General features: G+C 43.5%; 1 protein-coding gene across 1 annotated transcript in view; it reads right to left on the reverse strand.

Moving 5' to 3' along the window:
- LOC149441770 (high affinity immunoglobulin gamma Fc receptor I-like) overlaps positions 1-23220 on the reverse strand; it is a 57000-nt gene extending 33780 nt beyond the window's left edge. Inside the window, exon 1 of the mRNA XM_089656894.1 lies at positions 23092-23220. Coding sequence (XP_089513020.1) covers positions 23092-23122 — 31 coding nt within the window. The 5' untranslated portion in view covers positions 23123-23220. The remainder of the gene's footprint in view (positions 1-23091) is intronic.
- Positions 23221-27340: the final 4120 nt, after the last annotated feature.

The raw sequence follows: 27340 nt of genomic DNA on the forward strand, positions 1-27340 counted from the left end.
CAGAGATGGGGACTTTTAAATGGAACATTGGCCCTGAAAAGAGGATGGGGGAGGGGTGGGGAGCTACTAGAGAACAGAAGGCTGATAAGTGGGGAACAGAAACTCTGCCAAAGGTTTCCCATTTGTAAAAATATTTTGTTACATAATACTTTGAGTATGTTGTATTGACATTTGCTACGATTTTCCGATACTTTGTACCGAGCAATTTCATATTTTCATCCAATCTATATATTTTTTTGGTAAGGTGTTACCTTACCAAAAAATGAAAAAATTATTTTTTTTTCATTTTTTTAATTTTCAAAAAAACTATGACAAAAAAAATTAGAACTTTAAAAAACTCGCCATGCCTCTCTGGAATACAGAGAGGCATGGCGAGTTTTTTAAAGTTCTAATTTTTTTTTTAAAAAACTCGCCATGCCTCTCTGGAATACAGAGAGGCATGTCGAGTTTTTTAAAGTTGTAATTTTTTTTGTCATAGTTTTTTTCAAAATTAAAAAAATGAAAAAAAATAAATTTTTGTTTTCTTTTACATACTGTCACCAGTGCAGTACAGCGTCATCGTGTAACTGATGACGTGATGGTGGCGTGATCAGGGACACTGACTGGCGACAGTACAAAAAACAAAATATTTTTTTTTTCAATTTTTAAAAAGATGTTTTAAATAATTTTTTCTTACATTTTTTTCTTTTTTTTAGCGATTTTTTTTTTCGTAACACACTGTGACCAAAGTAGTATAATGTTATCATAGTAAAATCGTACTACTCTGGGGAAGTGATCAGTATTTTTTTTTTTTTACTATGAATGCTTATAGCATTGAATTTCTTTGCTATACGCAAGCTGAAGTGGATTCTTTCAGGTTTTTTTGTTGTGATTAGCTGTGATTGGCCATTGCTAATTGCATGACCAGGGGCAGACTGACAACTCATGGGGCCCCCGGCAGGAGCGGACTGACAACTCAGGGGGCCCCCAGGCAATAGGGGATCATGGGGCCCCTGTGTCCTTGCCCAAACTCAAAAAAGCCTATGAAAAAGTTACCAGGGGCATCTCATGGGGCCCCCTACTGACCCCGGGCCCTCGGGCAGTGCCTGAATCTCCAAATGGTCAGTCCGCCCCTGGTCCCCGGGCAATAGTGGATCATGGGGCCCCTGTGTCCTTGCCCAAACTCAAAAAAGCCTATGAAAAAGGTACCAGGGGCATCTCATGGGGCCCCCTACTGACCCCAGGCCCTCAGGCAGTGCCCGAGTTTCCAAATGGTCAGTCCGCCCCTGGCCCCCGGGCAATAGTGGATCATGGGGCCCCTGTGTCCTTGCCCAAACTCAAAAAAGCCTATGAAAAAGTTACCAGGGGTATCTCATGGGGCCCCCTACTGACCCTGGGCCCTCGGGCAGTGACTGAGTTTCCAAATGGTCAGTCTTCCCCTGGCCCCCGGGCAATAGTGGATCATGGGGCCCCTGTGTCCTTGCCCAAATTAAAAAAAGCCTATGAAAAAGGTACCAGGGGCATGTCATGGGGCCCCCTACTGACCCTGGGCCCTCGGACAGTGCACGAGTTTACAAATGGTCAGTCTGCCCCTGGCCCCCGGGCAATAGGGGATCATGGGGCCCCTGTGTCCTTGCCCAAACTCAAAAAAGCCTATGAAAAAGTTACCAGGGGCATCTCATGGGGCCCCCTACTGACCCCGAGCCCTCGGGCAGTGCCCGAGTTTCCAAATGGTCAGTCCGCCCCTGGCCCCCGGGCAATAGTGGATCATGGGGCCCCTGTGTCCTTGCCCAAACTCAAAAAAAGCCTATGAAAAAGGTACCAGGGGCATCTTATGGGGCCCCCTACTGACCCCGGGCCCTGGGGCAGTGCCCGAGTTTCCAAATGGTCAGTCCGCCACTGTGCATGACACAGATGGGCTGTGATTAGCCTAGTCTGTATATGTGATCACTGTGACCAATCACAGCTACCCATATGGAAGAAAAATATGTTATATTTAAAAAATATTCTTCCCAAATATATTGACATATATCTGAAATACTACAATTTTGGCCATATTCAATATATATATTGAATGGAAGAACTATTTTTTCACAATTGATTTGGGACAGTGGAATTTTTTCACATATTTTTTTTCTCATATATTTAGATTTGATTCACTGTAAAATAATATTTTTTTTTCACTGATGATTGTATAATTAAAATTTTTTGATTGATTTTATTGATCATTTTTTCGCTGTGGTAATATAGGTTTTAGGTCCTGTTGGCACACAGTACAGTTCACAAGAAGCCTAAGGAGACAGCTAAGGATATACAGGCATCCAGGGGCGGACTGACCATTTGGAAACTCAGGCACTGCCCGAGGGCCCGGGGTCAGTAGGAGGCCCCATGAGATGCCCATGGTACCTTTTTCATAGGCTTTTTTGAGTTTGGGCCCCATGATCCCCTACTGCCCAGGGGCCCCATGAGTTGTCAGTCTGCCCCTGCAAGCATCTCATAACATCTGTTCTCAGCAGTCTATTCTCAAAATGATGCCTATACAGATCATTGCAGACTACTTAGATGCTCCACATTGCTCACCAAAGCCTCATCCCAACTGTGAAGCTTTGTGGAGGGAGCGTATTAGTATGGGGCAGCTTTCCACCCTTGGCATCTGTATGGAGACAAAGACTGACAGCCCATGAAATCCCTAGTTGGAAAGAAGTTCAACAGTAGGACATTACTACTTCTGCCCATGATATAATACTTGTAAGATGTTGAGCTCTTGTTGACCTGCAATTTGACAATAATCCAAAGCATGGGATTTATTTTATCAACAGGCTGACTCAAAAGAAGAAAAATAAATCCCTATTTAAGACTGACCAAGCCATTGAAATGCTGTGGCAGATCAAGCCTGTCACCTCTACCTTCAAAAACAGCAAGTATTCCTTATCATAAAGCTGATAAGAGCTCTGTACACAGCAGAGGTACTCGGAGATCTGGCATTCCTGACAGTACCTTGCATGGCCGCAGAAATGCGCGCTGGCAATTCTATGCATATTGGTGCACGAGCTTGAGGCAGAACACGCATGAGCACTGGTGCATAGTTATGCATGCATTAGCTCAGTTTGTCGCCAGGCGGCCTTCAAAAGGAAGCCCATCACTCCCTCAGATTGCTGGTTGATCTCTGGCTCCCCGGTACCTTTGTTCGTGTTCCCTTGCTACTGTGATCTCTTGTTACCAATTTGGCTTGTTCTTGGACCTGTCTTCTCTGCCTGACTCCTGATCTGACCCTGGCTTGGCTAACAGATATTCTCACCTACTCTCCTGATCTGACCTCGGCTTGGCTAATAGATATTCTCACCTGCTCTCCTGATCTGACCCGGCTTGGCTAATAGATATTCTCACCTGCTCTCCTGATCTGACCTGGCTTGGCCAATAGATATTCTCGCCTGCTCTCCAGATCTGACCTCGGCTTGGCTAATGGATATTTTCACCTGCTCTCCAGATCTGACCCGGCTTGGCTAATGGATATTCTCCCCTGCTCTCCAGATCTGACCTCGGCTTGGCTAATGGATATTCTCCCCTGCTCTCCAGATCTGACCTCGGCTTGGCTAATAGATATTCTCACCTGCTCTCCTGATCTGACCCTGGCTTGGCTAATAGATATTCTCACCTGATCTGACCTCGGCTTGGCTAATAGATATTCTCACTCACTCTCCTGTGTATAACCCCGGCTATCTTATTGACTACATCTGCTCCAATCTCCACCCGGCTTCTGACCTTGGCTTTGAACCAACTACTCTGTGGTCCTCTGCTACCCTGAAGGCCTGCATTCCTCTCACGTGGCGCCACCTGTCTGCAGACAAAGTTCCAGTGCATCAGCTGTGCTCCTGGGTGTACCTCTGACAAGCACTCCTACAGGTGACCCGTGCTACTTTGGGCCTGAGTCCTTCTGTCCAATATCCAGGGGAGTCTGGAACTTAGCCGCAAGAAAGCCCTCTCTCCATTGGTCTCTAACACCAGGTATGTGATATATGGACAATTTTGCATAGTTACATTGGTCCAACGTGGACCACTATTAGTATACATCTCCCATACCTGGCTGAACCCTGTGGAAGATGGAAATCAATGTAGTAGGCCCTGCTACTCCAATGATTTCCACTGGCTTCCAGGACCATTGCCAAGTGGCTGCCCTGCTGCACATTATTACATGAGGTCACTTTCTCAGCACGTGTGCCATTCAGAGAACACTTTGCATTATTTCAAAGATTGTAAAGCGTTCTCTGATCGGATAAGGTGGAGGTTGTGAGGACACCACCCCGCCTCTCCACCTCATCCAATCAGAGAATACTTTACCTTCATTGAGAAAATGCAAAGCGTTCTCTGGATGGTGCCCATTCCGAGTGACAAGTGGCCTCATGTGTTCACTAACAAGCAAGGAAACCACATGTCACGGGACCCAAAAGCCAGTAGTAATCACTATATCAGTGGTACCTACCAGGGGGGGACTGACAACTCATGGGGCCCCCAGGCAATAGGGGATCATGGGGCCCCTGTGTCCTTTTCCAAACTCAAAAAAGCCTATGAAAAAGGTACCAGGGGCATCCCATGGGGCCCCCTACTGACCCCGGGCTCTCGGGCAGTGCCCGAGTTTCCAGATGGTCAGTCCGCCCCTGGTACCTACTACATTGATATCAAGCTTCCATGGAGATCGGCTAGGTATGGGAGATGCATACCTACATTGGTCCTAGCTGGGCCATTTTAACCGTATAAAATGTAGAATAGTCCCTACCAAAATATCAACTTTAACAAACGATAAATAACATCTTAGAACCACAAAGTTGATATTGGACAATCTCACTCTGCCAGAAACTGGGATTGCAGATCTGAACAGGAAGCTGATAGCTATCACTGACTGTTGGTCTCACTCTGAATGGGGGGCCATTTCCATTCTACCAACCCAAAATATATTATTTTTACCGGCCTGTGCGGCAACTACCCCCTGCCTAGTGCATGGATCTACCCAAAAGAGTCAAACAGGAAAGGATTGTTGGCTGCATGTGCCATTGCCTCTTCTCGAAGGATAATACCTTCTGTTAAATTCATCTTCCCTAACAGCTAAGGTTCTCCATATCCCATATGAACACATGAATCAACCCTTACTTCTGTCTCAGAGCATTTGTTGTCCTGGCATTAGGTTGAAATTGAACAGTTCCTCTGAGGCAGTGCAAAAGTATACTGTAATATGGGCAGCATGGTAGTGGCTACATGGTTTGCACTCCTGCCTGGCAGTATCAGGGTCGTCGATTTGAATCCCAACCACTACTGCTTATCAGTAAGTTTCTCCTTATAGAATTTGTGTATTTTAGTCAACTATTATGTTTAATCAATTCTAGGTTCCAATTCACAACCTCAGAAGTAAGCTCAAGGTGGGTGTTTTTATTGATGTTGATATACAGTTCAAACTTACATTTTTTAAAGTGTACGTCTATCCAGGGGTGTATTTACCACAAGGCAAACAAGGCATTTGTCTAGGGTGGCATTTTTCAGGGGGGCAGCAGCATTTTTCAGGGGGGCAGCGCCGTCTCCCAAAATAAAGGATGGAAGAAGGGACACACACAGCACGGAGTCCAGGTGGGATCAAAGAGAGGCTGCAGCAGGGGCGGACTGACAACTCATGGGGCCCCCGGGCAATAGGGGATCATGGGGCCCCTGTGTCCTTGCCCAAACTCAAAAAAGCCTATGAAAAAGTTACCAGGGGCATCTCATGGGGCCCCCTACTGACCCCAGGCCCTCGGGCAGTGCCCGAGTTTCCAAATGGTCAGTCTTCCCCTGGCCCCCGGGCAATAGTGGATCATGGGGCCCCTGTGTCCTTGCCCAAATTAAAAAAAGCCTATGAAAAAGGTACCAGGGGCATCTCATGGGGCCCCCTACTGACCCTGGGCCCTCGGACAGTGCACGAGTTTACAAATGGTCAGTCTGCCCCTGGCCCCCGGGCAATAGGGGATCATGGGGCCCCTGTGTCCTTGCCCAAACTCAAAAAAGCCTATGAAAAAGTTACCAGGGGCATCTCATGGGGCCCCCTACTGACCCCGAGCCCTCGGGCAGTGCCCGAGTTTCCAAATGGTCAGTTCACCCCTGGCCCCCGGGCAATAGTGGATCATGGGGCCCCTGTGTCCTTGCCCAAACTCAAAAAAAGCCTATGAAAAAGGTACCAGGGGCATCTTATGGGGCCCCCTACTGACCCTGGGCCCTCGAGCAGTGCCCGAGTTTCCAAATGGTCAGTCCGCCCCTCTGCATGACACAGATGGGCTGATTAGCCAAGTCTGTAGATGTGATCACTGTGACCAATCACAGCTACCCATATGGAAGAAAAATGTATTATATTTAAAAAATATTCTTCCCAAATATATTGACATATATCTGAAATACTACAATTTTGGCCGTATTCAATATATATATTGAATGGAAGAACTATTTCTTCACAATTGATTTGGTACAGTGGACTTTTTTCACATATTTTTTTTCTCATATATTTATATTTGATTCACTGTAAAATAATTTTTTTTTTTCACTGATGATTGAATAATTACAATTTTTTGATTGATTTTATTGATATTAATTTTTTTGCTGTGGTAATATAGGTTTAAAGTCCTGTTGGCACACAGTACAGTCCCCAAGAAGCCTAAGGAGACAGCTAAAGATATACAGGCATCCAGGGGCGGACTGACCATTTGGAAACTCGGGCACTGCCCAAGGGCCCGGGGTCAGTAGGAGGCCCCATGAGATGCCCATGGTACCTTTTTCATAGGCTTTTTTGAGTTTGGGCAAGGACACAGGGGCCCCATGATCCCCTATTGCCGGGGGCCCCATGAGTTGTCAGTCCGCCCCTGCAGGCATCTCATAACATCTGTTCTCAGCAGTCTATTCTCGAAATGATGCCTATACAGATTCATTGCAGACTACTTAGATGCTCCACACTGCTCACCAAAGCCTCATCCCAACTGTGAAGCTTTGTGGAGGGAGCGTATTAGTATGGGGCAGCTTTCCACCCTTGGCATCTGTATGGAGACAAAGACCGACAGCACATGAAATCCCTAGTTGGAAAGAAGTTCAACAGGAGGACATTACTACTTCTGCCCATGATATAATACTTGTAAGATGTTGAGCTCTTGTTGACCTGCAATTTGACAATAATCCACAGCATGGGATTTATTTTAACAACAGGCTGACTCAAAAGAAGAAAAAAAAATCCCTATTTAAGACTGACCAAGCCATTGAAATGCTGTGGCAGATCAAGCCTGTCACCTCTACCTTCAAAAACCGCAAGTATTCCATATCATAAAGCTGAAGTTTAAGTATGGTGTCAGGTCTCTGTCCACAGCAGAGGTACTCGGAGATCTGGCATTCCTACCAGTACCTTGCATGGCCGCAGAAATGCACGCTGGCAATTCTATGCATATTGGTGCACGAGCGTGAGGCAGAACACGCATGAGCACTGGCGCATAGTTATGCACGCATTAGCTCAGTTTGTCGCCAGGCGGCCTTCATAAGGAAGCCCATCACTCCCTCAAATTGCTGGTTGATCTCTGGCTCCCCGGTACCTTTGTTCGTGTTCCTTTGCTACTGTGATCTCCTGTTACCAATTTGGCTTGTTCTTGGACCTGTCTTCTCTGCTTGACTCCTGATCTGACCCTGGCTTGGCTAATAGATATTCTCACCTACTCTCCTGATCTGACCCTGGCTTGGCTAATAGATATTCTCACCTGCTCTCCTGATCTGACCCTGGCTTGGCTAATAGATATTCTCACTCACTCTCCTGTGTATGACCCCGGCTATCTTATTGACTACATCTGCTCCAATCTCCACCCGGAATCTGACCTTGGCTTTGAACCAACTACTCTGTGGTCCTCTGCTACCCTGAAGGCTCGCATTCCTCTCACGTGGTGCCACCTGTCTGCAGACACCATTCCATAGCATCAGCTGTGCTCCTGGGTGTACCTCTGACAAGCACTCCACAGGCGACCCATGCTACTTTGGGCCTGAGTCCTTCTGTCCAATATCTAGGGGAGTCTGGAACTTAGCCGCAAGGAAAGCCCTCTCTCCATTGGTCTCTAACACCAGGTATGTGATATATGGACAATTTAGCATAGTTACATTGGTCCAGCGTGGACCACTATTAGTATACATCTCCAATACCTGGCTGAACCCTGTGGAAGATGGAAATCAATGTAGTAGGCCCTGCTACTCCAATGACTGCCACTGGCTTCCAGGACCATTGCCAAGTGGCTGCCCTGCTGCACATTATTACATGAGGTCACTTTCTCAGCACGTGTGCCATTCAGAGAACACTTTGCATTACAGTTGTGGCCAAAATTATTCAACCCCCACTGAAATTGAGTGTTTTGGCCAGTTTGACATTGCTTTTGATCATTCAGTCATCTTGCTTACATTTACATTAAAGAGGCACTTGTAGGTCAGACAAATATAACATAACAGTTATAATGAAATAACCACAAATGTCTTTTCTGTGCTCACAGCATTATCAGTTTTATTCAACCCCCAAGTGACATTCAATCTTAGTACTTAGTACAGCATCCTTTTACAGTTATAACAGCTTTTAAACGTGAAGCATAGCTTGACACAAGTGTCTTGCAGCGATCTACGGGTATCTTCGCCCATTCTTCATGGGCAAAGGCCTCCAGTTCAGTCACATTCTTAGGCTTGCGCACTGCAACTGCTTTCTTTAAGTCCCACCAGAGGTTCTCAATCGGATTTAAGTCTGGTGACTGCGATGGCCACTCCAAAATGTTCCAGCCTTTCCTCTGCAACCATGCTCTAGTGGACTTGGAGGTATGCTTGGGATCATTGTCCTGTTGAAAGGTCCAACGTCTCCCAAGCCTCAGGTGTGTGACGGACTGCATCACGTTTCCATCCAATATCTCCTGGTACTGAAGAGAATTCATGGTACCTTGCACACGCTGAAGCTTCCCTGTACCTGCAGAAGCAAAACAGCCCCAAAGCATGATTGACCCTCCACCATGCTTCACAGTAGGCAAGGTGTTCTTTTCATCATAGGCCTTGTTCTTCCTCCTCCAAACATAGCGTTGATCCATGGGCCCAAACAGTTCTAATTTTGTTTCATCAGTCCACAGAACACTATCCCACAACTTTTGTGGTTTGTCCACATGGCTTTTGGCATACTGCAGTCGACTCTTCTTATTCTTTGGAGACAGCAAGGGGGTACGCCTGGGAGTTCTGGCACGGAGGCCTTCATTACGCAGTGTGCGTCTTATTGTCTGGGCTGAAACTTCTGTACCCACATCTGACAAATCTTTTCTCAGTTCCTCAGCAGTCACACGGGGACTTCTCTCCACTCTACGCTTCAGGTAGCGCACAGCAGTCGAAGTCAGCATCTTCTTTCTGCCACGACCAGGTAGCGTTTCAACAGTGTCCTTTGCCTTGAATTTGCGAATGATGCTTCCTAAGGTGTCTCTTGGTATGTTTAACATCTTTGCAATCTTCTTATAGCCATTGCCCTTCCTGTGAAGAGAAATCACCTCTTCTCTTGTCTTCCTGGACCATTCTCTTGCCTTCACCATGTTTGTAACCACACCAGTAAATGTCTAGAAGGAGCTGAGTATCACAGTCATTTTAAAGCTGCCTAATTGGTGCTTATTATGCTTGATTGCTGCTCGGTGACATCCACAGGTGTTTTCAATACCTGATGGAAAGCACCTGTATGAACCTCTGTTCTTCAGAGTGGTAGTCTTTAAGGGGTTGAATAATTGTGGCAATGAAGAAACCACATAAGAACCATTTACTACTGTATTACATAAACAATTGATGTCATTTTAGTTGCATTTGGGTAGTTACAACGTCCTTGTAGGATTTGATTCTGAATACAATTCCAAATGTACACTATAGTCCCTAAACCCCTTTACAGCATTGGGGGTTGAATAATTTTGGCCACAACTGTATTTCAAAGAATGTAAAGCGTTCTCTGATTGGATAAGGTGGAGGTTGTGAGGACACCACCCTGCCTCTCCACCTCATCCAATCAGAGAATCCTTTACCTTCATTGAGAAAATGAAAAGCGTTCTCTGGATGGTGCCCATTCCGAGTGACAAGTGGCCTCATGTGTTCACTAACAAGCAAGGAAACCACATGTCACGGGACCCAAAAGCCAGTAGTAATCACTATATCAGTGGTACCTACCAGGGGGGGACTGACAACTCATGGGGCCCCCAGGCAATAGGGGATCATGGGGCCCCTGTGTCCTTTCCCAAACTCAAGAAAGCCTATGAAAAAGGTACCAGGGGCATCCCATGGGGCCCCCTACTGACCCCGGGCTCTCGGGCAGTGCCCGAGTTTCCAGATGGTCAGTCCGCCCCTGGTACCTACTACATTGATATCAAGCTTCCATGGAGATCGGCTAGGTATGGGAGATGCATACCTACATTGGTCCTAGCTGGGCCATTTTAACCATATAAAATGTAGAATAGTCCCTACCAAAATATCAACTTTAACAAACGATAAATAACATCTTAGAACCACAAAGTTGATATTGGACAATTTCACTCTGCCAGAAACTGGGATTGCAGATCTGAACAGGAAGCTGATAGCTATCACTGACTGTTGGTCTCACTCTGAATGGGGGGCCATTTCTATTCTACCAACCCAAAATATATTATTTTTACCGGCCTGTGCGGCAACTACCCCCTGCCTAGTGCATGGATCTACCCAAAAGAGTCAAACAGGAAAGGATTGTTGGCTGCATGTGCCATTGCCTCTTCTCGAAGGATAATACCTTCTGTTAAATTCATCTTCCCTAACAGCTAAGGTTCTCCATATCCCATATGAACACATGAATCAACCCTTACTTCTGTCTCAGAGCATTTGTTGTCCTGGCATTAGGTTGAAATTGAACAGTTCCTCTGAGGCAGTGCAAAAGTATACTGTAATATGGGCAGCATGGTAGTGGCTACATGGTTTGCACTCCTGCCTGGCAGTATCAGGGTCGTCGATTTGAATCCCAACCACTACTGCTTATCAGTAAGTTTCTCCTTATAGAATTTGTGTATTTTAGTCAACTATTATGTTTAATCAATTCTAGGTTCCAATTCACAACCTCAGAAGTAAGCTCAAGGTGGGTGTTTTTATTGATGTTGATATACAGTTCAAACTTACATTTTTTAAAGTGTACGTCTATCCAGGGGTGTATTTACCACAAGGCAAACAAGGCATTTGTCTAGGGTGGCATTTTTCAGGGGGGCAGCGCCGTCTCCCAAAATAAAGGATGGAAGAAGGGACACACACAGCACGGGGTCCAGGTGGGATCAAAGAGAGGCTGCGGCAGGGGCGGACTGACAACTCATGGGGCCCCCGGGCAATAGGGGATCATGGGGCCCCTGTTTCCTTGCCCAAACTCAAAAAAGCCTATGATAAAGGTACCAGGGGCATCTCATGGGGCCCCCTACTGACCCCGGGCCCTCGGGCAGTGCCCGAGTTTCCAAATGGTCAGTCCGCCCCTGGGCTGCGGGCTTCTTGATGGTGTATGCAGAACCTGATTCTTGTTCCAGGGGATTTCTGGAGCTGTGAAGATGAGTGTCTTATCTCTTCCCGGGGTGGGGGGTTGCCAGTGTACGGGGGGGGCGGTGGTAGTGGAAGGCTTTCTCAGGTGGGGTTGGGGGGGCTGGGGTGTTGTTGGTCAATCAAATGTAATATCTCCTGCGCTCCGGGACCCAGGCCGGTGGTGAGTAGATGGAATCAAACTCCAAAAAGAAAGGAACCACCGGAATAGACAAGGTCGTGCAGCTCCACATCAAGGCTGGGGAAGCCCAAACAAAACTGTGAAGGAGAACAACAAAAGAGAAGCGCACCAACCTTGCGCATTACCTCAGTAACCAAAAATTTATTGAATAAAAGAATGGTACTCACAAACAGCGAATAAAAACAAGCATGTAAGTCCTGCCTCTAAAGTCCCTTTGAGGACTTACATGCTTGTTTTTATTCGCTGTTTGTGAGTACCATTCTTTTATTCAATAAATTTTTGGTTACTGAGGTAATGCGCAAGGTTGGTGCGCTTCTCTTTTGTTGTTCTCCTTCACAGTGTTGTTGGTCAATGTCAGGCTCTCTTTGTGGGGGAGGGAGGTGTTGGTCGGTATCAGGGTCTCTTCATGGTGGGGGAGCCTAGGGCAGCACAAAACCGAAATACACCACTGCGTCTATCCAAAACGTTTTCATTTTGGATATAGTGGAGAAGAATTAGAATTCCCCTTGTTTTTTTTTTACTGCTAACCAGGGCCCCATTAGGGAGATTTTCTCCGTGTCTCAAAGGCAACTGTTTACCAGACAGGAAAGGAGGGAAAATCTGCAACAATGACACAGACAAACATTAGGAGTGAAAGGGAAAGCAATTGCCCTTTCAGTTTTCTATAACTAGAAAGTGTCTGTAAGAGATTCTAGACATCTCTTTTCAGTGCCTCGTGATCATAAAATTTGATTCAACGTATGGAGCTCAGTTATCCTGGAGATGCTACTGTGAGGGAAAATGGAATAACTATTTTATATATCAAACATTTAGTTTTGATTAAGTGGAGATATTGAATGTATATTTTGTTATTAGAAGTCTTATTCTGTAACAGATGTATTTCTTGTGTTAGAATGATGTTTACACCTCCAGCTGGGAAGAGTGTTATCCAAAGGAACCATTGGAAGTGACATGCTGGTGTGAATGTCCATTTACATTTCAATAAACTCCACCAGAAACCAGAATGAAGCCCTCAGATAGCGAGGTTCCCACCCATCTTAGGGCATATAAATTGTATTAGAATTCCAAGGCAGTTAGAGCTTTACTTTGAATCCAACACTATGGTGTCCATTTATGAACCAGCAGTAATAGATCGCTGCTCAGTTCTCTGGCATTCTCGGAGAACACAGTTCTCCTTTGAATGCCTTTTATGAAACAGTTCTCCGAACGAAGGGAGAACGGTCTTCAAACACTGGAAAACGGTCTCCAAACACTGGAAAACGGTCTCCAAACGCTTGAAAACGGTCTCCAAACGCTTGAAAACGGTCTCCAAACGCTGGAGAACGGTCTCCAAACGCTTGAAAACGGCTCATTTTGCTATAATCTGCTGAGATTACAGTAAAAGATCAGTTTTCTAAGCAGAGGTAAATTATCTCTGCTTAGTTTGCGGTCCCTCCGAGGGATCACATTGCAGCATATATACATCCTTAGGCTGATTAGAAGGAGAGTATATTGTCTTTTGGAATATTCACAGGATTTTCCATACATATTTTCAATAACATTTTATCATTTTTTTTACTATCATTTGGATTCATTTTTTTCACATCAATTGGTGACATTTTTAAAAACATTTTTTGTTTTCCACAGTATTTTCTCTATTTATTTTGACATATTTATTGGACATTTTATATATATTTGTTTGGATTTTTATTTCACAGTATTTATAATTGAATGATTATTCACTGGTTACCATGTTTTGATATTTTATGCACATGTCTAATAATGATCATGAAGAATTTAATCACCAGGTTTATTAATTGTATTATTTATATATAATAATCAGGTTTATACAATATTAGAGAGCGGCACCCTAATACTATAATCTTTGCACATATATATGAGGATGTGAAAGGGAGCCTGCGATCTATTAATATTTTAATATAGAATAAAAAACTCCAATGGCTCACAAGTGAGTCTATATCCATTACTTTTCAATCTGGCTTCAGCAGTCAAAAGGTTACTGAAACCCATGAGTTTTGGGTTTCCCCGTCAATACTTTCATGAAAAAGAGGATAAAGGTCTACAATGGAAAACAGGATACCCCTATCTGGAGGACCCACGGTAATAGCCTACAATAGAAAACAAGACATCCTTATCTGGAAGACACAGGGTAAAGATCTGCAATTGAAAACATGAACCCCAATCTGGAGGACCCAGGGTAAAGGTCTACAATTGAAAACATGAACCCCAATCTGGAGGACCCAGGGTAAAGGTCTACAATAGAAAACAAGACACCCTTATCTGAAGGATCCAGGGTAAAGGTCTACAATTGAAAACATGAACCCCAATCTGGAGGACCCAGGGTAAAGGTCTACAATAGTAAACAAGACACCCTTATCTGAAGGATCCAGGGTAAAGATCTACAATTGAAAACATGAACCCCAACTGTAGGACCCAGGGTAAAGGTCTACAATAGAAAACAAGACACCCTTATCTGAAGGATCCAGGGTAAAGGTCTACAATTGAAAACATGAACCCCAATGTGGAGGACCCAGGGTAAAGGTCTACAATAGTAAACAAGACACCCTTATCTGAAGGATCCAGGGTAAAGATCTACAATTGAAAACATGAACCCCAACCTGGAGGACCCAGGGTAAAGGTCTACAATAGAAAACAAGACTTCATTATCTGGAGGACACAGGGTAAAGATCTACAATGAAAACAGGAACCCCAACCTGGAGGACCCAGGGTAAAGGTCTACAATAGAAAACAAGACACCCTTATCTGAGGGTTCCAGGGTAAAGATCTACAATTGAAAACATGAACCCCAATCTTGAGGACCCAGGGTAAAGGTCTACAATAGAAAACAAAACACCCTTATCTGGAGGATCCAGGGTAAAGATCTACAATTGATAAACATGAACCTCTATCTGGATGATACTGAGTAAAGGCCTACAATGGAAAACCGGAACCCTGTCTGAATGATACTGGGTAAAGGTCTACAATGGCAAACAGGACACCATTATCTGGAGGACCCAAAGTAAAGGTTTAAAAGTGCAGTCATCTATTAATTTATATAGAAATTATATTATACAGTCACCACATTTTTTAGTTATATCACTCTGCTTTTATCAGGGCTAAAACAAGAACAAAAAAGACATAGGAATTGATTTAGTAAAGGCAAATAGGCTGTTCACTTTGCAAGAAAATGTTTTCTTTGTAAGATAAATTTCCCTTAGCTTACTGAATGTGATGAAGCTCTGCCAACTTCCATCATCCAGTCATGTGTGAGCAAAAATGCTATTTTTTAAATTTCCCTTGCATATGATTGGGTATTGTTTGCAAAGTGAATTTTCACACCATTCACTACGCTAAGCGAAAAATCCCTTGGAAAGTGAGCAGCCTATTTGCCATCACTTTAGAAGTCTCCCATTCACATCAGAAGTTCTCCCTTCACACCAGAATCCACTCACCACAACAGAAGCCCCCCATCATATCAGAAGTCCTCCTTTCACATCAGAAGTCCTCCCTTCACACCAGAATCCACCCACCACAACAGAAGCCCCCCATCATATCAGAAGTCCTCCTTTCACATCAGAAGTCCTCCCTTCACACCAGAATCCACCCACCACAACAGAAGCCCCCCATCATATCAGAAGTCCTCCTTTCACTTCAGAAGTCCTCCCTTCAGACTAGAATCCACCCACCACAACAGAAGCCCTGCATCACATCAGAAGTCCTCCTTTCACATCAGAAGTCCTCCCTTCACACCAGAAGCCCCCCATCACATCAGAAGTCCTCCTTTCACATCAGAAGTCCTCCTTTCACATCAGAAGTCCTCCCTTCACACCAGAATCCACCCACCACAACAGAAGCCCCGCATCACATCAGAAGTCCTCCTTTCACATCAGAAGTCCTACCTTCACACCAGAAGCCATCCATCACATCAGAAGTACTCCTTTCACATCAGAAGTCCTCCTTTCACTTCAGAATCCACCCACCGCAACAGAAGCCCCCCATCACATCAGAAATACTCCTTTCACATCAGAAGTCTTCCCTTCACACCAGAATCCACCCACCACAACAGAAGCCCCCCACCACATCAGAAGTACTCCTTTCACAGCAGATGTCCTCCCTTCATACCAGGATCCACCCACCACAACAGAAGACCCCATCACATCAGAAGACCTTCTTTCACATTTGATGCCACCTTCACATCAGAAGACCCCCCTCACATCACAGTACTCCATTCATATCAGAAGACCCCAATCACATCACAGTCCTCCCTTCATATCAGAAGACCCCCCCATCACATGACAATTCTCCCTTCATATCAGAAGACCCCCATCACATCACAGTACTCCCTTCATATCAGAAGACCCCATCACATCACAGTCCTCCCTTCATATCAGAAGATCCCCATCACATCACAGTCCTCCCATCATATTAGAAGACCCCCCATCACATGACAATTCCCCCTTCACATCAGAAGACCCCCATCACATCACAGTTCTCCCTTCATATCAGAAGACCCCCATCACATCAGAGTCCTCCATTCAGATCAGAAGCCCCCCATTCCATCAGAAGTCCTCTCTTCACAAAGTCTGCTTACATATTAGAGTCCACCCTTACACAGCGGGGGTATTTACCACAAGGCAAACAAGGCACTTGCCTAGGGAGGCATTTTTCAGGGGGCAGCACATCCCCTCAGAAGATGGGATGGAAGACGGGACACGTGCGCCATGGGAACCAGGTGGGATCGGAGAGAGGCTGCTGGCTGCTTGATGGTGTATGTAGAGCCTGACTCTCGTTCCCGGGGATGTCCAGAGCTGTGAAGATGAGAATATTTCTCTCTCTTGCTGGGAGGGTTTAGTGGAACGCTCTCCCGGGGAGGGGCAGGGGTATTGTTGGTCAATGTCAGGCTTTCTCTGTGGCAGGGGGAAGGGTGGTGGTGGTGTTGGTCCATGTCCATGGGGGCAGACGATCTTTGTGTTCCCTAGGGCAGTACAAAACCTAAATGCACCACTGCCCTTACATAAGGGTCCCCATCAGAAGCAGAGACCAACTGATCTCAATCCTTGAGTCCGAGGATATGCCACTAACCCTAGATGCTGGCTGGATAAAATCATGCTGGGGTGTTGTTGGTCAATGTCATGCTCTCTTCGTGGGGGAGGGAGGTGATGGTCGGAGTCAGGGTCTCTTCATGGTGGGGGAGCCAAATTTTGTGTTGCCTAGGGCAGCACAAAACCGAAATACACCACTGCGTCTATCCAAAACGTTTTCATTTTGGATATAGTGGAGAAGAATTAGAATTCCCCTTGTTTTTTTTACTGCTAACCAGGGCCCCATTAGGGAGATTTTCTCCGTGTCTCAAAGGCAACTGTTTACCAGACAGGAAAGGAGGGAAAATCTGCAACAATGACACAGACAAAAATTAGGAGTGAAAGGGAAAGCAATTGCCCTTTCAGTTTTCTATAACTAGAAAGTGTCTGTAAGAGATTCTAGACATCTCTTTTCAGTGCCTCGCGATCATAAAATTTGATTCAATGTATGGAGCTCAGTTATCCTGGAGATGCTACTGTGAGGGAAAATGGAATAACTATTTCATATATCAAACATTTAGTTTTGATTAAGTGGATATATTGAATGTATATTTTGTTATTAGAAGTCTTATTCTGTAACAGATGTATTTCTTGTGTTAGAATGCTATTTACACCTCCAGCTGGGAAGAGAGTTATCCAAAGGAACCATTGGAAGTGACATGCTGGTGTGAATGTCCATTTACATTTCAATAAACTCCACCAGAAACCAGAATGAAGCCCTCAGATAGCAAGGTTCCCACCCATCTTAGGGCATATAAATTGTATTAGAATTCCAAGGCAGTAAAGGTAAAGGTCTACAATTGAAAACATGAACCCCAATCTGGAGGACCCAGGATAAAGGTCTACAATAGTAAACAAGACACCCTTATCTGAAGGATCCAGGGTAAAGATCTACAATAGAAAACATGAACCCCAACTGTAGGACCCAGGGTAAAGGTCTACAATAGAAAACAAGACACCCTTATCTGAAGGATCCAGGGTAAAGGTCTACAATTGAAAACATGAACCCCAATCTGGAGGTCCCAGGGTAAAGGTCTACAATAGAAAACAACTTCCCTTATCTGGAGGATCCAGGGTAAAGATCTACAATTGATAAACATGAACATCTATCTGGATGATACTGAGTAAAGGTCTACAATGGAAAACCGTAACCCTGTCTGGATGATACTGGGTAAAGGTCTACAATGGCAAACAGGACACCATTATCTGGAGGACCCAAAGTAAAGGTTTAAAAGTGCAGTCATCTATTAATTTATATAGAAATTATATTATACAGTCACCACATGTTTTAGTTATAACACTCTGCTTTTATCAGGGCTAAAACAAGAACAAAAAAGACATAGGAATTGATTTAGTAAAGGCAAATAGGCTGTTCACTTTGCAAGAAAATGTTTTCTTTGTAAGATAAATTTCCCTTAGCTTACTGAATGTGATGAAGCTCTGCCAACTTCCATCATCCAATCATGTGCAAGCAAAAATTCTATTTTTTACATTTCCCTTGCATATGACTGGGTATTGTTTGCAAAGTGAATTTTCACACCATTCACTAAGCTAAGGGAAAATTCCTTTGCAAAGTGAGCAGCCTATTTGCCATCACTTTAGAAGTCACCCTTTCACATCAGAAGTCCTTTCCTTCACACCAGAATCCACCCACCACAACAGAAGCCCCCCATCATATCAGAGGTCCTCCTTTCACATCAGAAGTCCTCTCTTCACACCAGAATCCACCCACCACAACAGAAGCCCCCCATAACATCAGAAGTCCTCCTTTCACATCAGAAGTCCTCCCTTCACGCCAGAATCCACCCATCACATCAGAAGTCCTCCTTTCACATCAGAAGTCCTCCCTTCACACCAAAATCCACCCACCACAGCAGAAGCCCCCAAACACATCACAAGTCCTCCTTTCACATTAGAAGCCCCCTTCACATCAGAAGAACCCCATCACATCACAGTCCTCCCTTCATATCAGAAGACCTCCATCACATCTCAGTCCTCTCTTCATATCAGAAGACCCCCATCACATCACAGTCCTCCATTCATATCAGAAGACCCCCCCATCCCATCACATGAAAATTCTCCCTTCATATCAGAAGACCCCCATCACATCACAGTCCTCCGTTCATATCAGAAGACTCCCATCACATCACAGTCCTCCCTTCATATCAGAAGACCCCCCATCACATGACAATTCCCCCTTCACATCAGAAGACCCCCATCACATCACAGTCCTCCCTTCATATCAGAAGACCCCCATTCCATCGGAAGTCCTCCCTTCACAAAGTCTGCTTACATATTAGAGTCCGCCCTTACACCAGGGGGGGGGGGGGTATTTACCACAAGGCAAACAAGGCACTTGCCTAGGGTGGCATTTTCCAGGGGGCAGCACATCCCCTCAGAAAATGGGATGGAAGAAGGGACACCATGGGAACCAGGTGTGATCTGAGAGAGGCTGCTGACTGCTTGATGGTGTATATAGAGCCTGACTCTCGTTCCTGGGGATGTCCAGAGCTGTGAAGATGAGTATCTTTCTCTCTCTTGCTGGGGGGGTACACTTGAAGGCTCTCCCGGGGAGGAGCAGGGGTTTTGTTGGTCAATGTCAGGCTTTCTCCGTGGCAGGGGGAAGGGTGGTGGTGTTGGTCCATGTCCATGGGGGCAGACGATCTTTGTGTTCCCTAGGGCAGTACAAAACCTAAATGCACCACTGCCCTTACATAAGGGTCCCCATCAGAAGCAGAAACCAACTGATCTCAATCCTTGAGTCCGAGGATACGCCACTGACCCTAGATGCTGGCTGGATAAAATCATGTTTTGGGTCAATTTGAAGAACCCCTTTTCCAAAATACCACTGCCCTTACATAAGGGTCCCCATCAGAATCACAGACCAACTGATCTCAATCCTTGAGTTTGAGGATACGCCACTGATCCTACATGCTAGCTGGATAAAATCATGTTTTGGGTCAATTTAAAGACCCCCTTTTCCAAAACACCACTGCCCTTACTTACATAAGGGTCCCCATCAGAAGCAGAGACCAACTGATCTCAATCCTTGAGTTTGAGGATACGCCACTGACCCTACATGCTGGCTGAATAAAATCATGTTTTGGGTCAATTTGAAGACCCCCTTTTCCAAAACACCACTGCCCTTACATAAGGGTCCCCATCAGAAGCACAGACCAACTGATCTCTATCCTTGAGTCCAAGGATACGCCACTGACCCTAGATGCTGGCTGGATAAAATCATGTTTTGGGTCAATTTGAAGACCCCCTTTTCCAAAACACCACTGCCCTTACATAAGGGTCCCCATCAGAAGCACAGACCAACTGATCTCAATCCTTGAGTCCAAGGATACGCCACTGATCCTACATGCTAGCTGGATAAAATCATGTTTTGGGTCAATTTAAAGACCCCCTTTTCCAAAACACCACTGCCCTTACTTACATAAGGGTCCCCATCAGAAGCAGAGACCAACTGATCTCAATCCTTGAGTTTGAGGATACGCCACTGACCCTACATGCTGGCTGAATAAAATCATGTTTTGGGTCAATTTGAAGACCCCCTTTTCCAAAACACCACTGCCCTTACATAAGGGTCCCCATCAGAAGCACAGACCAACTGATCTCAATCCTTGAGTCCAAGGATACGCCACTGACCCTAGATGCTGGCTGGATAAAATCATGTTTTGGGTCAATTTGAAGACCCCCTTTTCCAAAACACCACTGCCCTTACATAAGGGTCCCCATCAGAAGCACAGACCAACTGATCTCAATCCTTGAGTTTGAGGATACGCCACTGATCCTACATGCTAGCTGGATAAAATCATGTTTTGGGTCAATTTAAAGACCCCCTTTTCCAAAACACCACTGCCCTTACTTACATAAGGGTCCCCATCAGAAGCAGAGACCAACTGATCTCAATCCTTGAGTTTGAGGATACGCCACTGACCCTACATGCTGGCTGAATAAAATCATGTTTTGGGTCAATTTGAAGACCCCCTTTTCCAAAACACCACTGCCCTTACATAAGGGTCCCCATCAGAAGCACAGACCAACTGATCTCAATCCTTGAGTCCGAGGATACGCCACTGACCCTAGATGCTGGCTGGATAAAATCATGCTTTGGGTCAATTTGAAGACCCCCTTTTCCAAAACACCACTGCCCTTACATAAGGGTCCCCATCAGAAGCACAGACCAACTGATCTCAATCCTTGAGTCCGAGGATACGCCACTGATCCTACATGCTAGCTGGATAAAATCATGTTTTGGGTCAATTTAAAGACCCCCTTTTCCAAAACACCACTGCCCTTACTTACATAAGGGTCCCCATCAGAAGCAGAGACCAACTGATCTCAATCCTTGAGTTTGAGGATACGCCACTGACCCTACATGCTGGCTGAATAAAATCATGTTTTGGGTCAATTTGAAGACCCCTTTTCCAAAACACCACTGCCCTTACATAAGGGTCCCCATCAGAAGCACAGACCAACTGATCTCAATCCTTGAGTCCGAGGATACGCCACTGACCCTAGATGCTGGCTGAATAAAATCATGTTTTGGGTCAATTTGAAGACCCCCTTTTCCAAAACACCACTGCCCTTACATAAGGGTCCCCATCAGAAGCACAGACCAACTGATCTCAATCCTTGAGTCCAAGGATACGCCACTGACCCTAGATGCTGGCTGGATAAAATCATGTTTTGGGTCAATTTGAAGACCCCCTTTTCCAAAACACCACTGCCCTTACATAAGGGTCCCCATCAGAAGCACAGACCAACTGATCTCAATCCTTGATTTTGAGGATACGCCACTGATCCTACATGCTAGCTGGATAAAATCATGTTTTGGGTCAATTTAAAGACCCCCTTTTCCAAAACACCACTGCCCTTACTTACATAAGGGTCCCCATCAGAAGCAGAGACCAACTGATCTCAATCCTTGAGTTTGAGGATACGCCACTGACCCTACATGCTGGCTGAATAAAATCATGTTTTGGGTCAATTTGAAGACCCCCTTTTCCAAAACACCACTGCCCTTACATAAGGGTCCCCATCAGAAGCACAGACCAACTGATCTCAATCCTTGAGACCGAGGATACGCCACTGACCCTAGATGCTGGCTGGATAAAATCATGCTTTGGGTCAATTTGAAGACCCCCTTTTCCAAAACACCACTGCCCTTACATAAGGGTCCCCATCAGAAGCACAGACCAACTGATCTCAATCCTTGAGTCCGAGGATACGCCACTGATCCTACATGCTAGCTGGATAAAATCATGTTTTGGGTCAATTTAAAGACCCCCTTTTCCAAAACACCACTGCCCTTACTTACATAAGGGTCCCCATCAGAAGCAGAGACCAACTGATCTCAATCCTTGAGTTTGAGGATACGCCACTGACCCTACATGCTGGCTGAATAAAATCATGTTTTGGGTCAATTTGAAGACCCCTTTTCCAAAACACCACTGCCCTTACATAAGGGTCCCCATCAGAAGCACAGACCAACTGATCTCAATCCTTGAGTCCGAGGATACGCCACTGACCCTAGATGCTGGCTGGATAAAATCATGCTTTGGGTCAATTTGAAGACCCCCTTTTCCAAAACACCACTGCCCTTACATAAGGGTCCCCATCAGAAGCACAGGCCAACTGATCTCAATCCTTGAGTCCAAGGATACGCCACTGACCCTACATGCTGGCTGGATAAAATCATGTTTTGGGTCAATTTGAAGACCCCCTTTTCCAAAACAAGTAAAACATCCAAACTATGGAGAATTCTATGGATCAAGGAATGATAAATACACAGTCATAGTAAAAACAAAAATCATAATTTAAACAAAAATAAAAACTTCATAAATGAAGTGGATGATGAATCTCAATCACAAAAAAAATTGTTAAATCATAATCGTTCCATCGAAAACTAAAAATAGATTTGGCTAGGCATACGCTTTAAGAAAAAATATTAATCCATTGATATCGCACATGAAAGTCATTTATGATGTCACGTTTACATAATTTAATTACTATTTTCAAAATAACAGGCACTAAAGGAAATATGAAGGCTACCATTGGTGAGATACTGACCTCAATAAATTCCGAGACACAAGTACACAGTTAGTAAAGTCTGAGAAAAGTAAAAAAATGTTGTTCTGCATCCCTGTTATGGTTCAAGGAGGTCGTTGAGATCCCTTAATAATCATACAAGCCAATATGTACTGTAAGTAATACTATAAGATGGAAATCTCATAAAGCAGAAAGAAATTAAAATTCCATACTTACCGACCAGGAGCACAAATAAATCGGGGCTCATGTTGCCTGAAAAACGTACTCTCAAATGATGCTAACCATAACAGATCTTTGTATTCCCCATTGTTTTGTAATCAAGGAAACAGGAGGCTTTTTTTTTCTGGCAAGCTATAATCACAATGTCCTGGGAATGTGTGTTAGAAAAAAAAAGTTTGGCATCGTAAGTATTCACAAGAACGTATACATGGTCTAGTACTGCATCTCCTGTTCCACCTAATCCCAAAGGATTCGTGATACGTAGGTCAAATTCCAACCTTGTCATCATCATGCTTGGCCAGTCAGGTAGGAAACATACTTGTAGGCTTCAAAGGTCCAGCTTGGTTCTTCTCCACTTGCTTCTTCAGCCTTTTTAAAGTTCAACATGGTGCCTGTTCAGAGATGACCTTCTGTTCAGCAGATGATTACTGGAGCAGATATGAACGTCTTCTCCGCTTGTCAGAGTCTGTTGGTTTTCTTCTAACTTCTTTAAATCTATTTTCCAGGTAGAGTCCTTCAGCTAATTGCAAGCTAAGAAAAAAAAAAGTGACATAGAATCTCTTCTAACCACTTCAAGTCTGGATATCTTATTGTTTAAAGGTATTGTATAGCACCGTCAATTTACGCAGTGTTTTACATATATATTGTACATTCACATCAGTCCCTAACCCTCAAGGGGCGTACAATCTAAGGTCCCTAACACTCAAGGGGCGTACAATCTAAGGTCCCCGACCCTCAAGGGGCATACAATCTAAGGTTCCTAACCCTCAAGGGGAGTACAATCTAAGGTTCCTAACCCTCAAGGGGAGTACAATCTAAGGTCCCTAACCCTCAAGGGGAGTACAATCTAAGGTTCCTAACCCTCAAGGGGAGTACAATCTAAGGTCCCTAACCCTCAAGGTGTGTACAATCTAAGGTTCCTAACCCTCAAGGGGTATACAATCTAAGGTCCCCAACCATCAAGGGGTGTACAATCTAAGGTCCCCAACCCTCAAGGGGCATACAATCTAAGGTCCCTAACTCTCAATGGGCATACAATCTAAGGTCCCTAACCCTCAAGGGGTGTACAATCCAAGGTTCCTAACCCTCAAGAGGCATACAATCTAAGGTCCTTAACCCTCAAGGAGTGTACAATCTAAGGTCCCTAACCCTCAAGGGGTGTACAATCTAAGGTCCCTAACCCTCAGGGGGTGTATGATCTAAGGTCCCTAACCCTCAAGGGGTGTACAATCTAAGGTCCCTAACCCTCAAGGGGCGTACAATCTAAGGTCCCTAACCCTCAAGGGGCATACAATCTAAGGTCCCTAACCCTCAAGGGGTGTACAATCTAAGGTCCCTAACCCTCAAGGGGCGTACAATCTAAGGTCCCTAACCCTCAAGGGGCATACAATCTAAGGTCCCTAACCCTCAAGGGACATACAATCTAAGGTCCCTAACCCTCAAGGGGTATACAATCTAAGGTCCCTTACCCTCAAGGGGCATACAATCTAAGGTCCCTAACCCTCAAGGGACATACAATCTAAGGTCCCTAACTCACGTTCATACATACACATACTAGGGCCAATTTAGACAGGAGCCAATTCACCTACCAGCATGTCTTTGGAGTGTGGGAGGAAACCCACGCAGGCGCAGGGAACACATGCAAACTCCAGGCAGGTGATGTCATGGTTGGGATTCGAACCAATGACGCTAGTACTGTCAGGCGGAAGTGCTAACCATTTAGCCACTGTGTGTCTTTACACCCTTCCTGTCCAGGCCAATTTTCAGCTTTCAAACACTTTGAATGACAATTGCGCGGTCATGCAACACTGTACCCATATTAATTTTTTTGCTATATAAATGAAAAAGTCCAAACATTTTGAAAAAAAGTGTTTTTCTTATAAAGCTGGACCTTTGAAGCCTGGAAGTATGTTTCCTACCTGAACTGGCCAAGCATGATGATGACAAGGTTGGTATTTGACCTACGTATCAGGAATCCTTTGGGATTAGGTGGAATAGGAGATGCAGTATTAGACCATGTATATGTTCTTGTGAATATTTACAAGTATGATGCCAAACTTTTTTTTTCACAGATTCCCAAGGCATTGTGATTATAGCTTGCCAGAAAAAAAGCCTTCTGTTTCCTTGATTTTCCAGGTCCTTCAGCTAATCGCAAGCTAAGAAAAGAAATGACATAGAATCTCTTTTAACCACTTCCAGTCCGGACACTTTCACCCCCTTCCTGTCCAGGCCAATTTTCAGCTTTCAGCGCTATCACACTTTGAATGACAATTGCGCGGTCATGCAACACTGTACCCATATGAATTTTTTAGCATTTTTTTGAGACAGATAAAGCTTTATTTTGGTGCTATTTATTCACCACTGGGATTTTCTATTTTTTTTTTTTGGCTATATAAATAAAAAAGTCCAAACATTTTGAAAAAAAAAGTGTTTTTCTTATAAGATTTTGCAAATAAATAATCTTTCTTCATAAATCTTGGCTAACATTTATTCATTTATCTTTTTAGTAAAAAAAAAAGAATAATAACCCAAATTAGTTTATAATCAAAAATTATAATTTTTCAAAAATGTTTTGTACATTTTTATTTTATTTTTTATATTTTTATTTATGTTTTTTTTTTTTCAACATACTGTTACCCTCCCATAGTGACACTGTACTACTTGTGGGGGGTGATGAAGATTTTTTTTTTTTACACTGATTGCTTTTACAACCTTTATACCTTTTAAAGGTTGTAAAAGCAATATTTTTTTCTCCTCTCTAGCTGCATTCTTGCAGCCATTGAGAAATACTGTGTGAGCTGTGATTGGTCACAGCTTATCACATGGTACAAGGCTGTTTTGAATAGCCTTGTACCATGTGATCTCTCACAGATTACACATGTAGTAAGCAATGATGAAAAGTGACATCTTGCTTATTACTCTTCATGTGATCACTGATTGGCCAACCACTTTAATATAGCTTTTTTATTTTCAAAATTGTCAGCATTTTTTGTTTATATCGCAAAAAATTAAGCACGCACAGGCGATCAAATACCACCAAAAGAAAGATCCATTTGTGGGAAAAAAAGGACGTAAATTTCATTTGGGTGCAGCGTTTCATGACCGCGCAATTGTCAGCTAAAGTATCACAAAAAATTTACGTGATCGGGACTTCACACAGAGGGCATAATGAACCCAGGAGAAAGCTAAGTCTCTTACTAGACCAACATGGAAGAAAAATATAGTTGAAATATATTTTAAAAATATTCTTCCCAAATATATTGACATATATTTGAAATGCTACAATTTTGGCTGTATTCAATATATTTCAATATATATATATATATATATATATATATATATATATATATATATATATTTACATATCTATATAGATAATAGATAGATAGATAGATAATAGATAGATAGATAGATAGATAGATAGATAGATAGATAGATAATAGATAGATAGATAGATAGATAATAGATAGATAGATAGATAGATAGATAATAGATAGATAGATAGATAGATAGATAGATAGATAGATAGATAGATAATAGATAGATAATAGATAGATAGATAGATAGATAGATAGATAGATAGATAGATAATAGATAGATAGATAGATAGATAGATAGATAGATAGATAGATAGATAGATAGATAATAGATAATAGATAGATAATAGATAGATAGATAGATAGATAGATAGATAGATAGATAGATAGATAGATAGATAGATAGATAGATAATAGATAGATAGATAGATAGATAGATAATAGATAGATAGATAGATAATAGATAGATAGATAGATAGATAGATGATAGATAGATAGATGATAGATAGATAGATAGATAGATAGATAGATAGATAGATAGATAATAGATAGATAGATAGATAGATAGATAGATAGATAGATAAGTAGATAGATAATAGATAGATAATAGATGGATAGATAGATAATAGATAGATAATAGATGGATAGATAGATAGATAGATAGATAGATAATAGATAGATAGATGATAGATAGATAGATAGATAGATAGATAGATAGATAGATAGATAAATAGATAGATAGATAATAGATAGATAGATAAATAAGTAGATAGATAATAGATAGATAATAGATGGATAGATAGATAGATAGATAATAGATAGATAATAGATAGATAGATAATAGATAGATAGATAGATAGATAATAGATAGATAGATAGATAGATAGATAGATAGATAGATAGATAGATAGATAGATAATAGATAATAG

The sequence above is a fragment of the Staurois parvus genome, unplaced genomic scaffold (assembly GCF_062004578.1).
Source record: "Staurois parvus isolate SC_StPar_1 unplaced genomic scaffold, SC_StPar_1.0 ptg000948l, whole genome shotgun sequence".
Classification (NCBI taxonomy): domain Eukaryota; kingdom Metazoa; phylum Chordata; class Amphibia; order Anura; family Ranidae; genus Staurois; species Staurois parvus.